This window comes from Rhinichthys klamathensis, unplaced genomic scaffold, assembly GCF_029890125.1.
Source record: "Rhinichthys klamathensis goyatoka isolate OS25496 unplaced genomic scaffold, OSU_Roscu_1.1 h1tg000731l_1, whole genome shotgun sequence".
In the NCBI taxonomy this organism is placed as follows: domain Eukaryota; kingdom Metazoa; phylum Chordata; class Actinopteri; order Cypriniformes; family Leuciscidae; genus Rhinichthys; species Rhinichthys klamathensis.
In genome coordinates, this window is record NW_026607144.1 from 84,699 (window position 1) to 98,543 (window position 13,845).

At 38.2% G+C, this 13,845-nt stretch overlaps 2 protein-coding genes across 5 annotated transcripts in view; one reads left to right on the forward strand and one right to left on the reverse strand.

The window, feature by feature from the left end:
• The window catches only part of LOC130077353 (collagen alpha-3(IX) chain), a 48,715-nt gene extending 44,927 nt beyond the window's left edge, over nt 1–3,788 (forward strand). For all 4 annotated transcript variants that reach the window (XM_056242574.1, XM_056242572.1, XM_056242575.1 and 1 more), the window contains 3 exons: nt 179–373; nt 2,863–2,940; nt 3,102–3,788. In XM_056242574.1, coding sequence (XP_056098549.1) covers nt 179–373; nt 2,863–2,940; nt 3,102–3,301 — 473 coding nt within the window. In that variant the 3' untranslated portion in view covers nt 3,302–3,788. The remainder of the gene's footprint in view (nt 1–178; nt 374–2,862; nt 2,941–3,101) is intronic.
• Nucleotides 3,789–8,590: 4,802 nt separating this feature from the next.
• The window catches only part of col22a1 (collagen, type XXII, alpha 1), a 52,694-nt gene continuing 47,439 nt past the window's right edge, over nt 8,591–13,845 (reverse strand). Inside the window, exons 49-64 of the mRNA XM_056242565.1 lie at nt 13,730–13,783; nt 13,577–13,630; nt 12,925–12,978; nt 12,756–12,809; nt 12,546–12,590; nt 12,377–12,430; nt 12,205–12,258; nt 12,061–12,114; nt 11,740–11,811; nt 11,524–11,559; nt 11,386–11,430; nt 10,505–10,684; nt 10,352–10,418; nt 10,083–10,265; nt 9,923–10,000; nt 8,591–9,453 (exon numbers count right to left, since the gene is read on the reverse strand). Coding sequence (XP_056098540.1) covers nt 9,260–9,453; nt 9,923–10,000; nt 10,083–10,265; nt 10,352–10,418; nt 10,505–10,684; nt 11,386–11,430; nt 11,524–11,559; nt 11,740–11,811; nt 12,061–12,114; nt 12,205–12,258; nt 12,377–12,430; nt 12,546–12,590; nt 12,756–12,809; nt 12,925–12,978; nt 13,577–13,630; nt 13,730–13,783 — 1,278 coding nt within the window. The 3' untranslated portion in view covers nt 8,591–9,259. The remainder of the gene's footprint in view (nt 9,454–9,922; nt 10,001–10,082; nt 10,266–10,351; nt 10,419–10,504; nt 10,685–11,385; nt 11,431–11,523; nt 11,560–11,739; nt 11,812–12,060; nt 12,115–12,204; nt 12,259–12,376; nt 12,431–12,545; nt 12,591–12,755; nt 12,810–12,924; nt 12,979–13,576; nt 13,631–13,729; nt 13,784–13,845) is intronic.

Sequence of the window (13,845 nt, forward strand, 5' to 3'; positions counted from 1 at the left end):
ATCAAACACACCTGAACTTCATCTTCAGGAGCACTTGATGATTACAGACAGGTGTGTTAGAGGTAGATAGGGGTAGGTAGATCTCCAGGAACAGGATTGGGCACCCCTGACCTACATCAATTGTATTTTTTTCTTTTTAAATGGCAACTTAACTGTAACATTGTATTGTACCAAACAGAACATTTAGATGCCTATAAGAAGGAACTAGCCAAGAAACCTCTGGCCATTGGAGCCCCTGGAAGTCCAGGACTCACGGGGCCAGCTGGACCGCCGGGACCAGCAGGTCCTGCTGGAGAAGCCGGACCCAGAGGAATGATGGGCCACAAGGGGCCTCAAGGATACTATGGCCTTCCTGGAAAACCAGGAGTCAAAGGTACCATTGATTTTACTCGCTGCTTATGATATTTCCAAACCATGTATCACTGTTTCAAATAGTGCTCTGCTGTCAGCTGAATTAAAGCTAAGCTCTTGAGGATGCAGTGAGCCTTTGATTCAAGCATCTTTTTATTTTTCTTAAAAATTCTCAAGATCAAACGTTCTTGATATTGCGTTAAGCTTCAGCTGCATCATGCAAATTATATTTACCTTATAAAAAAATCATTAAAGATTTCACAGCATAAATACCATTTTTATTAGGCGTGCAACGGATCACTAAACTCACGGTTCTGATTATATTACCGTTTTTGAGTCACGAATCGGATCATTTTTCGGATCAGTGTGGGTGGGTAATGTAACTTTGCTTTTCATTTATTACTTAACGCCCACTTTTTGAGTGCTTCGATACCACAGCGAAGATCTAGCTTTTAATAATGAAACATTCTTAAAGACAAGTGAACAGTCAGTAATAAAATAAGAACAAATACACACATTACAAGCATTGACAAATACAATATAACAAAGGTAACAAATAAAGTACGGTCTAACAGTATTCAGGTACAAAAATGTAATCATTGAATGTAAAATTGTATAACTGTATAAATTAAGTATAGATTAATCTTTGTTAAAGATGTGTTTTGTTGTTTGGTCAACATTAATGACACAGACATCATCAGATTTGTACAGGCTGCTGTCACTTTAAGACCTAATGAACGGATCCAATATAATGATACACATCCGATTTCTTTCTCAACTGTTTACGTTCACTTAACACATAACCGACTGTGTTTATGACAATACTTGCCAAGACGGGTATTTTAACATTTTGTGTTTATGAGTCTGTCAAGCGATAGGAGACGTGAAAGAGGAGTCAATTCGGTGTTCGTGCGTGATCTGATCTTCGTGTGCGTGCCTCTCTCTCTCTGTGTGTGTGTGTGAGGTGTAAAGTCCGGGGGTCATAAAGTAAAAGTCCGGCCATATGTTTATTCCACCCATGAACTCACCCAGCTGATTTCACTAATTAGTTCTATCTCCTGGCTGAAAAACTGCTAATTAGCAAATCCAGGCGATTGGAACAAAATACTGAGGAGGACTTTTACTTTCTGAACCTGGACTTTACACCTCTGGTGTGTGCGCACTTCAGGTGTGTGTGGCTGTAGGCCTACTCACAGATAACAGCGCGATCGGGTTCTCTTCTTGCGCTTGAATGGTTTAAAATCACTTGAACTTGTAAATTGTCAAGAAAAAACAGTTTTTGGTCAATCAAGGGTTAACAGCCTCCAGAATGTGAAGCGTTGCAGTTGTTTTGTCAAGCGGAGGCTGTTGTACAGTGTGTGCTGTCTGCGCTAATTGCCAGCGAGCCGAGGAGGAACGCTACGCTTGCTAATGAGACAGAGATTGAGGAGCAATAACAGGATGATTAGAAAAGCCCCCGACTGCATCTCAATCTTCCTCTTATTTCGGCAGAACCTCAGAGGATATCAACATGATTATTGAAGATTATTAATGCATCTCCTGAGGAAAATGTTCTAGCATTCTGTGAACAATGATGCCTAGCAGGGATTTTTGACCGTATAAATGTCAGAAGTCTCACAGAGGTTTTTCTCATAAGAGCTTAAAATAGATAGAATGATCGAATACTCCTGATTCACTAATGTAAGAACTATTTAAACTACACTATTACCACCCAGACAACGTTGGTTCATGTTGGTATAAGCAGTATTAGTCTATATACATGTACTAATGGGCATTTGACTAATTATTAATTCATTTCAACATTAAATGTGAAATGTTGTATCAGCATTTTACAGATTATCACTTTGCAATTTACCATCTTGTTTCACTAACAAAAGTTTCAAATTTTTTTTTTCTTTGAAAGAAATCTATCTATTTTTTTTAGCAACTATGGATAAAATTGATCAAAAGTGACAGTAAAGATTAAAAAAAAAATCTATTTCAAATAAATGCTGTTTGTTTGTACTTTCTATTCATCAAAGAATCCTGAATAAATGTGTCAGTTTCAAAAAAAATATAAAACCGCAATGTTTTCAACATTGATAATCATAAATGTTTCTTGAGCTGGAAATCATCATATTAGAATGATTTCTGAGGGATCATGTGACACTGAAGACTGGAGTAATGATGCTGAAAATTCAGCTTTGATCACAGGAATAAATTACATTTTATAATATATTCAAATAGAAAACAAACAGCTACTTTGAATTCACATTATTAAATTATCCCAAACTTTTAATTGTTAGTGTAACTAAAAGTACCATGTAAATACATGAATACGGCAAAAAATCTGTACTGTACAAAGGGTGTATAGCAAACTATCCTAATATTATCTGATTCTAATTATGATTATCTGACCCTTTTTTGTAAAGCGATTTGAATATTGAATTGCATATTAATTGTACTATATAAATGTCTATAAAGTGATCTATTGTATTATCTAATGCTTTTTATGTTTATGCATTTGTGTAGGTGATGCAGGACTAAAAGGTGACAAGGGAGATAAGGGAATTGGAATTCCAGGAATCCATGGAGAACCCGGACCTCAAGGTACAACATGCTAAACCTCAACCACTCCAAAAGCTATAGATATTTTAGACTGGAACAAACTGTTGATAGTTCTATATACGGATTAGATATTTAGACTGTACTATATTTTGTAGTCACATTTTCAAAAACCTTCCTTATCAAGTCTGATTTCATTAAAACAGGACCAGCTGGCAAGCCTGGCATCGGCAAGGACGGGGCAGATGGTGCCAGAGGAGAGGCCGGTGTGCCCGGGACCCCAGGAACCCCTGGAGCCAGAGGAACCCCGGGTCCTCCAGGGCTTTGTGATCCTTCAAACTGCTACAGGCCTCAACCTCTCTACCTGGTTGGCGGGAAGAAGTCCGTCAACATCAAGGGTCCATGAACAGAAACATAGAAACCTTCATCACGTCGTCATCATCAAGAGTACAGATGCAGTCCATTTCCGACAAACTTGAAGAGACTTTCACACGGCGAGTTAAGCAAACGTGACAGTTGAATAGAGACATACAGATGAAGCTCCTGATGGAGGTTCCAATCCACATGGTTTATTGGTGTACCTTGTACATAAACTAGAGGAAAATGTTTGTTCTTTCAGATGGTTTACAGTAAATTGCAGATAAATTAATTAATTGGAAATTGACGTTTCAGTTCTTGGGCCACAAACCGGTAAATATCAATGGTGAAGTAATTTTTTTTGGACCTCTACATGCCATACGATTGCATTTCTGCGTGTATTTTTCTAAATATTTCTCATAAAATGTAATTGTAAAGACCAATGTTAGACATGGTGCCAGACATTAAGCTACGCCAACAGAACGACAGTGATCCAGCAACAGGGCAGCTTGAAATAAAAGCTTTTCACCACCATGCTACGGTTTATTTTTCATGAAAAGCTTTTATAAGCGCTTTCTGGATAAGATCCCATTCATTTTAAACAATTAGTCGCAGAAAATGTATCTCTCAAAAGAGATCTGTACTTTCAGACGGACTGATTATATTTACAATATTGTCTTAAAAAGCTTTTAGTATTTATATATATATATATAGCAGAGCTCCAATAACCAGACCTAGCCTTAGAATATCTAATGATATTATTTGTTTATTATTTATGGCATTGGCCTTAAAGGGATAGTTCACTATAATTCACCATATCCTTTTAAAGGGTTAGTTCTCTCAAAAATGAAAATTGTCATCATTTACTCACCCTCATGTCATTTCAAACTTTAGTAAGACTTTAGTTCATCTTTAAAACATTTTTAAAGATTTCTGTCCCTCCATTGACAGTCCTAGCAACTCCCACTTTGACGCTTCAAAACGTTTGTATAAAGATCGTAGCTGAAGAGACACGATTATATGATGAACCGATTTAACTTTTGATGATTTTATTCACATATAGACATTAATCGAAACACATCAGATATAGTAATGCTCAAGCATTCTTGCTTGAAGTGCGAGAACCAATGCGGTTCAATGTTTATACATAATGTGATTGAAACTTTGAAATATCAAAATGGTAGTTGCACGGACTGTCAATGGAGGGACAGAAATCTTTCAGAATTCATTAAAAAGATCTTCATTTCTGTTTCGAGGATGAACGAAAGTGCGGGTGAGTAAATTACATTTTTTTTCATTTTTGGTTGAACTATCCCTTTAACCCTGGATCTCTTGATGTTTACATTGACTAGTAGACTGCTTGTCCAATACATGTTTTAAAGGGATAGTTCACTTTGAAATTAATTTTTGGTATGTTTTAGCTTAACTCAAGGGCATCCAAGATGTAGGTGTCTTTGTTTCCACAGTAGTTTCAATTTTGATATTTTTAGGTCAAACCGTTCTTGTCTGTCAGTCATATAATGCAGGTCTATGGTCACCACCTCAAAGAGCATGCACAGAGAAGTCCAAATTAAACATGATTTAATGACTCGTAAATGTAAGTACACATTGATGGCCTAAGACACGAAACGAGCGGTTTGTGTGAGAAAACGAACAGTATTTATATAGTTTTTACCTCTTGTAACCACAGCCACGTCCAAGTGATCTGAGGGCGCGGGCGCTTCGGTCTTTTCCGGCAAGCGCCGGAAGTGATCTCTCGCGCGTGTACGTCACTCATTGTTTACACAGAGATTTCGGAAGTGTTACCTTTCACTGTGAAGATCTAAACCTATTTAGATATACAGGAAATCGCAATGGAAGACGATTTCGATATATCAACAGACAACGTTGAATTTTTTCAGAGAGATCACTTCCGGCGCTTGCGCAGACCGAAGCGCCGGCGCCCTCAGATCACTTGGACGTGTCTGTGTTTACAAGAGGTAAAAACTATATAAATACTGTTCGTTTTCTCACACAAACCGCTCGTTTCGTGTCTTAGGCCATCGATGTATACTTACATTTACGAGTCATTAAATCATGTTTAATTTGGACTTCTCTGTGCATGCTCTTTGAGGTGGTGACCATAGACCTGCATTATATGACTGACAGACAAGAACGGTTTGACCTAAAAATATCAAAATTGAAACTACTGTGGAAACAAAGACACCTACATCTTGGATGCCCTTGAGTTAAGCTAAAAATTAATTTCAAAGTGAACTATCCCTTTAAGGTCATTTTCAAGATAATTATAGATACAGACTGGCAAAAAGGGACAATTCCGGAATGACGATTTTATTGGAACACAATCATTTGTGAATTAAATTAAGGTTTAATACGCTTTGAGCTCCATGTACAGCATCAGTGACTCGGTCAGCTGCCACATAAAATCAGTTCGACTCAAATAGGGTTTAAGAACAAGCGACTATTCTTCCTTATAAAAATGTAACATGGTCATGACAGCTGAGCTTTGTACAAATGGTGGGGATTTTAGCACAAAAGTATCTTTGATCTGCTCATAGATTTTAAAAAAGTAGAAATTGAAATTGCATTGATTTGAAGAAGAAAAAAAATGCACCTTAGGTCTTTGTTTGACCTAAGACGCATGAAATCTAACTTAAAATAACAATTATAATAATCAACATTTATATTAACTAATACATTAGACCATTTTTTGTTAGTTGTGGTTGTTTTTCAGGAATAAAATATTCAAACTTGTAAATTCATCACTGAAGAACACTGTGTACGGTATTAACTTCATAAGTTCCCCCCCACAATAACAGCCCAATCCTATAAACCTATGGACCTGTTCCACTCTTTATTAACACATACTCTCCCTCCACACATACACATACATCAAACTAATTAAGAATAATTATAGCACCAGAGAATCAGTATAAACAGATAGATTATACCATGCATAAATTATACTATTTTACATCACCTGCACCTGTAGCTCATTAGAATAATTTAATGCAAATTGGTATGAAAAACAAATACAGTCATTAACGGCTTGAAGAAGCCAAACAAACAGGATACAAAGTCAAAAAAAGCAACTATATCTGAATAAAGTGGAGGAGAACATGACAGTAATGCTGATAGCAAGTATTTCTTTTGCTTGCACTAAAAAAGCACCATGAATTTACATAAATTTGCATCAGTAATAAGCTCAGCTATTCAAAATACATCACCAGAACATCAACTCTTGAAGGCTGGGCAAACAAGGACAAACAATTAAGAAATGCAGGGGGGGGAAAGAAACAAACTTGATAAGAACAAGATTCCTTATGATTGTGTATATAATACTAATTACAAAGATTCATCATGAGCATTGAATGTAGGTACAACAAGCCTACTGTATATGGTATCATGTGAGGTTTTGCTTTAAAATATAATTAATCAGTCAACAAATTCACTTCATTCTTACCATATCCATGATGATCCACTAATGATGCGGTACCTTCTTTCAGCCATTTTGCTAAACTCAACATGTGACCTCACACTAAAGCCCTGCCCCTCCAAAGAAAGGCAACCTGAAGATGCTAAATGACTGACAGGCAGCGAGACTTTCTGATTGGCTGAAAAAGCACAGACCAATCCCCCTGTCACAGAGACACCTATTTCAGTGATATCTGTCAGGAAATTGTAGGAACATTACAAAAATAAAACCATATCTTAAAGTATTTGCAGCAAAAAAAAAAAAAAAAAACACTTTCCTTTACAAAACTAAGATAGAAAATGTAATCATCTTCCTTTTTTGAATCTGAATATCTAAGGGTGGAAAAACTACAAAGAATAGATTAAAAACAATTAAAAAATAATATATTTAAGTAATAAGATAGAAAATTAAACCCCCTTCCTTTCAAGAATATATCAATATTTTACCGATCTTTAGGCAATAAGACAAAATTGTATATTTTTTGGATGTCAATTTCAGTCAAGCTAACTCACAATCTCCTAAATAAAAAAATAAAAAGATCTATTCTTGAGATCTGCTACAATGCTTATATGGATACGTAATGCGTAACTGTGTGGCTTCAACGGCTTTAACTGAACGCTTTAGTGCCACAAATGATGCTAGTGCACACTCACACTGGACTTTTAACTAGGACTTTGTGTTCCTGAACCATCATAATGACAAAGGCAAAGCCGTTTGAAAAGGAAAGTGCTACGCAAACCTTTTACAAATGACATTATAAGAGGCATCAATGGTGTGTATTTCTGCAGTGACAGACATTTTTGCCAATTGTTTTAAGCTGCGTTAAACTATTAAACATGCATTGAATTGAGCAGCTGCCTTTCAGTCATCACAAACGCAAGTTTAATGATCCAAAATGAAAAGGAAAGGCAAGTTATTCACCTGATGCATGGCTACAAAGAGATATATCTTACAAAACGTAGACAAAAAAAGAGCAGAAATGCACTTCTCCTCCATCTCCAGGACCTCTAATGATCCTCATTGAGATTTCCTATTGATGAGTGCAAAAGCGTTCCTCTGTCTCTTCCCAGAGGAGCGGAGCGCTTCATCAATAAACCTCGAGCAGAGAATTTCCCAGACTTGATAAGCGCATCCTGAGCCAATACCGATATCACTAACTCAATGACCTCAGTAAACGGCGTGAGTGTGGGCAGGATTGTGTCACTATGACATCACGGTCTGGTAAGTAAATGTCTTCCTGTCGTCGTGACAGGATTTCTTGTCCTGTTATATGAAACGCCTTGAAAGTCTTCACTTGAAGTAAATGACCTTGAGATAAAACCTACTAACTAAAAAAATTAAACTCTGACCGGCAGGACACTTGTGGGCTTTTCACACTTTAGATTGTTGACCAAGAGCCATTTTTAACCCTGGGTTAATGGGTTTCACACTATACTAGGTTAGCATTCGATCCTGGGATGTCATGTGTAGAGTGTAAAATCTTTACAAACTGGGTTAATATTATTATTTGCATATTATTGGGTTAAATTCATTGAGTGGACAAGTAGAGTATAATACTGTCTCTTCTTAACGTTTAACTGTTTTAGACACTGTACAATCACTGAAGTGTTAACATTAATATTTAAGGCATTTACAAGATTTTAGAGCAAATGACTTTTCTATGACCTTCCAAGCGATTTGTGATTAATTTGTAAAAATCCTTTTGATTCAGAACGACTCGCTACTGAATAAATTCTGACCGATGTGTGAACCAGTTCAACTGATTCATTGAGAGAAAGCAACTTCAAAATGTCTAAGCGATTCAATATTGTGGAGTTCATAATGACACTTTTTTTTTTTAATATTCACTATATAGAATATACATTTTCCATGATCACAATCACTTTCCAGGGTTAATCTAGAGCTGGATTTCACAACCCACAGTTGGAAGCGCTAATGCTAAATGCTAACACTTTTTCATAACTATAGACCTTGTGCGCCAGAGAAACAAGCGCACAGCCATCTTGTGTTTCATCTTCTGTTTTTGCGGTAACTGTGTATTTTGTTACAGATGGCATCACTGTTGAAGAGGATGAAGTGGAATAACTTATTGTAGAGTTAACTAAAGCTATCGTGAGCATTGTAATGTTTGAAGCGGATGTCATAACAAATGTCAGTAGACCGGGAACATTTTAAAATGTTCATTCACAATTCAGTGAGATCTTTCCTTCATGCTGTGGAAACACAAACCGGAAGACAGAACACAACTACGCAGCGCTGAAAAGGGGCGGGGCTTCATAAGGTCTATAAGTGTGAAATGTTCCTTAACCCAGGGCTAAAAGTGGACTTAACTCAGGGTTAAAGAAGACATTAACCAAAGTTAAAAGCCTATTACAAACACACATTTACACACATACACACACACACACACGCACACACATATTTACACACCCTTCAGACGCTGGAGTTCTCCTGATGGTACAGAACATATTCTTGGCTCATTGAATGTCCAAGTTCATAAATAGGTGTTAGCCCAGGACAGTGAGGGGTGTTTTAAGTGCCCTTGACGTTTTTGGAGTGAGGTCTTGATGCCAGACTGGCGTAGTAGGCACACTGTGAGGGGTCGCACTGCCCTGTCGGTCCAGGAGGTCCGGGCTGACCGTGAGGACCAGGGTTACCGGGCTCTCCCTGAGCACCTGCGGCTCCAGGAAGACCATCTTTTCCATATCCTGGCATTCCTGCAGGACCTGTGGTGCAAATATGATCTCAGCCGTCGTTTACCATTACAACACGTTTACAAAGAAATGTTCGAGTCACAATTTTCACTCCAAAATCAAAAGAAAAAATTAAACGATATTTTATATTAAAATGATATGAAATAAAATTAAGATATATTTTAAGACCATTTTACACTTTTGCATTGACTCTTTTTTTAAGCACATTTCTCTCCAAAATATAAAAATATAAAATCGAAATTGTTAAAAAAAAATAAAGCATAAAGAAAATACAAAAAATATGACCTTTTATTTATTAAAGTCGAAAAATGGAACTTTATTATGTAAATCTTGTCCTAAAACAGGTTTCTTTAACATGATTTTTTCTTTTAATTTTTTGGTTGGATTTGGGAAATTTTCTTGACAGTTTTCATGAGATTCATCCAAACACATATCATTTGAGTCAATGTAAATCCAAGCATTGATGACCAAAAGATCTTACCAATGGGGCCAACTGGACCAGTCTCTCCTCTCTGTCCAACACCGTCTTCTCCCCTTTCACCTTTTGAACCTCGTTCACCTAAAAAAACAGCGTAGGTTGAAAAGATTAAACTTCAAACGTCAATCGAGCAAAGTAACAATCTGAATTTAGTCTGTGGTACCTTTAGGACCAACTGGACCTCTGGGTCCTTCTGCTCCATTTTGTCCAGGCATTCCAGGCTCTCCAGTTAGACCTTGTCTGCCAGGAGATCCATCTTTACCTGGGGAACCAGGCGGACCGGGACGGCCAGCCGTGCTCTTGATATGAGCGGGTTGCATTTGAGCCATAAGGTAAGCTAATTTAGCTGTGAAAATCAATGGAAAGTTTAGAAAATATAAAAAGAAATTGCAAAGTATCAAGTCAAATACATTTTCGCCAAATGAATCTCACCATCCAATTGTTTGGAAAGTTCCTCTTGAATGAGCCGTCGCATTTGTTCCAGTGATGGCGTCTCGCCCTTAAAAACACGTAATACATTTCATGACATCATTTCGACATCATCAGCATCCCACATTTTCTTTTAAAATACTAATGTAGACTCACTCTGAGACCTGGGAGTCCCGGCTGTCCTGAAGAACCAGGGGGCCCAGCAGGACCCACTTCCCCAGGGGGTCCCGACATGCCCATCATCCCCGTGTGACCCTTCCTACCGGGAGGCCCAGGGTTACCCGGAATGCCCGGATCTCCAACGGGTCCTTTGTCTCCTTTTATTCCATTATCACCCTGCAGAAACAAGCAACCAAGTAAGACGAGTGTTGATTTGATGATTTTGAAGTGGTAAATATATGGATGGATGGATGGATGGATGGATGGATGGATGGATGGATGGATGGATGGATGGATGGATGGATGGATGGATGGATGGATGGATGGATGGATGGATGGATGGATGGATGGATGGATGGATGGATGGATGGATGGATGGATTGGATGGATGGATGGATGGATTGATGGATAGATTGGATGGATGGATTGGATGATGGATAGATTGGATGGATGGCTTGGATGGATTGGATGGATTGATGGATGGATGGATTGGATGGATAGATTGGATGGATGGATGGATGGATGGATGGAATGGATGGATTGGATGGATAGATTGGATGGATGGATGGATTGGATGGATGGATGGATGGATTGGATGGATGGATGGATGATTGGATGGATTGATGGATGGATGGATTGGATGGATAGATTGGATGGAATGGATGGATGGATGGGATGGATAGATTGGATGGATTGGATGGATGGATGGATGGATTGGATGGATGGATGATTGGATGGATGGATGGATTGGATGGATGGATTGGATGGATGGATGGGATGGATAGATTGGATGGATGGGATGGATAGATTGGATGGATGGATGGATGGATGGATGGGATGGATGATTGGATGGATGGATGGATTGGATGGATGGATACCTTTTCTCCCTTCTGTCCTCTGTCTCCTGGTTTTCCTAACATGCCCTATGATAAAAACATGGTTTGAAAATGTTGAAATTGAAAATTATGAAAAAGTGTTCATATAATATTAATGAAAAGTAAAGAACCATCACTCACTTGTTTTCCCTCTGGGCCAATTGGACCAGACGGACCCTGAGGGAAAAACACAAGTGTTTGCACATGTTCAGACAGGCTTCAGCACTTCATATCCACTTAGGATTGCCTGCTGTTCATTTCTACATATTTACAAGGCTTGTTTTAATGGCATAAAAGCTTTACTTTTAGATATGCAAAAAATTAAATTCCCATCAGTCCCAAACCAACTTCACTCACCGATGGCCCTTTTGGACCTGGGAATCCGGGTAATCCTTGGCTCCCTGCATCACCTTTGTGTCCTGGCTGACCCTGAAATACAGTAAAACAAAGTGATAATTTACAGTAAACATTGCTGATAATATAGTTCAATAAAGTTAAGGGGGTTTTAGGTGTGCTTTGTGTTCTATTTCAATATGCGGCCCCATAGGAATTCAGAGCCATGCTTTAATAGACACACCAGCGAGAGGCATTTTTCTGGTCCAAAAGTGGTTGTAAATCGAAATTCCCAGTTCATTGAACAACATGGCCGCCCATATTGACATGCTATAAGAAACTTACAGGATTTCCCTGAGATCCGGGCTTGCCCGCTGGTCCTGATTCTCCAGGTTGACCCTAAAAAGACAAACACAGTGACCCAACAAAATAATCACACTGGTGCAGTTTTGTTTTGCAATTTAATTGGTTCATCAAAGGCATCCTCACGGATTCTCCTCGTGGTCCTCTCATGCCCTCTAGCCCTGGTGGTCCGGTTTTACCCTGAGCAACACAAGTACACCGATTAAAAGCCAACACCGTCAGCTCACAGCGGTCAGGTCTGCAGTGACCTCTGACATAGAGAGATGGACCGCACAACATGGATTACGTGTTTACTCACATCTTTCCCAGCTGGACCCTCACGTCCAGGAACACCCTGCTTCCCATCTTCACCCTAATGTAACCAATATGACAGGTCAGCATTTATAAACAGAACCCATGACAATTCTGGATTATTTATGGAATATGAATGTATCTATGGGCATTCATTTCAACTGCCATTGACTAACCTTTGACCCTGGTGGCCCTGGTTCCCCTCTGTGACCTTTGAAACCCTGGAAAAGACACAAATAAATGTGTATATTTCAGCCTATAGGTATAGGTAGCAGATAATAATGCCATGGTACATTTGTGTGAGGTGAAATAGTCCAGCTTCCCAAAGAAATCCATCCGTAATACAGAATAAGAGAATCTTCATTAGGTTTTTAGTCATAACTCACAGGCATTCCTCTGAGTCCATCTCTTCCTGGTGTTCCTGGCTCTCCCTGTTTACCCTACAAGCAGAAAAAAAAAAAAAAAAAATCATGTTTTTTTTTATGTTTCTGGCTGTATATGCAGATCTAAGCTTGGCTAGGATGCTGGTATGCACACAGAACATCAGACTCATACCGGCTCTCCTGTTTCTCCTGGTCTGCCATCCTTTCCGTGTTTACCCATCATGCCCTTCAGCACAGAATGTGTAGTATCAGGCAGTATGTAGTCACCGGAAACAAAAACAGCATCATGGAGTTATTAGATTTACACTCCCATTCAAAATAGTTTTTTTTATTCATTTATTTTTAAAGAAATTAATACTTTTAATCAGCAAGAATTTCTCAAAAATTACGGTAAAAACAAGTTACAATATATTTCCATTTCAAATAAATGCTGTTCTTTTGAACTTCCTATTTATCAAAGAATGCTGGGGGGAATAAATGTATTATGGCTTCCACAAAAAGCAGCACAACTGTTTTCAACATTGATAATTATCAGAAATGTCTATTGTGCAGCAAATCAGCATATTATAATGATTTCTGAAGGGTCATGTGACACTGATGATGCTGAAAATTCAGCTTTGATCACAGGAATACATTTTCTATTTTAATATATTTTAAAATGTCAGTTATTTTAAATTGTAATAATAATAATATTACTGTATTTTTACTGTATTTATGATCAAATAAATGCAGCCTTAAGCATAAGAGACTTCTTACCAAATCTTACCAACCAAAAACTTTTGAACGGACATTTTAAAAACGATGAAAGAGATGTAATCGCTCACCATTAGACCCGGCAGGCCTGGAGGTCCCTGAATTCCCTTCAGTCCTTCTTTACCCTGGTAAAACACATTCTCATGACTATCAATCATCAATAACACAGATTCCAGTCTTGCAATCCATCCAACAAATCACAGAACAAAACATATTAGCCTTGCCTTTTCTCCAGGAGGTCCAGGTGGTCCAACAGGTCCAGGGTTTCCATCATTACCCTATAGATACAGCAGAAATGTACGTTTTTTTTTTTTTAGTGTAGCTACACAGTCTGGAAGTG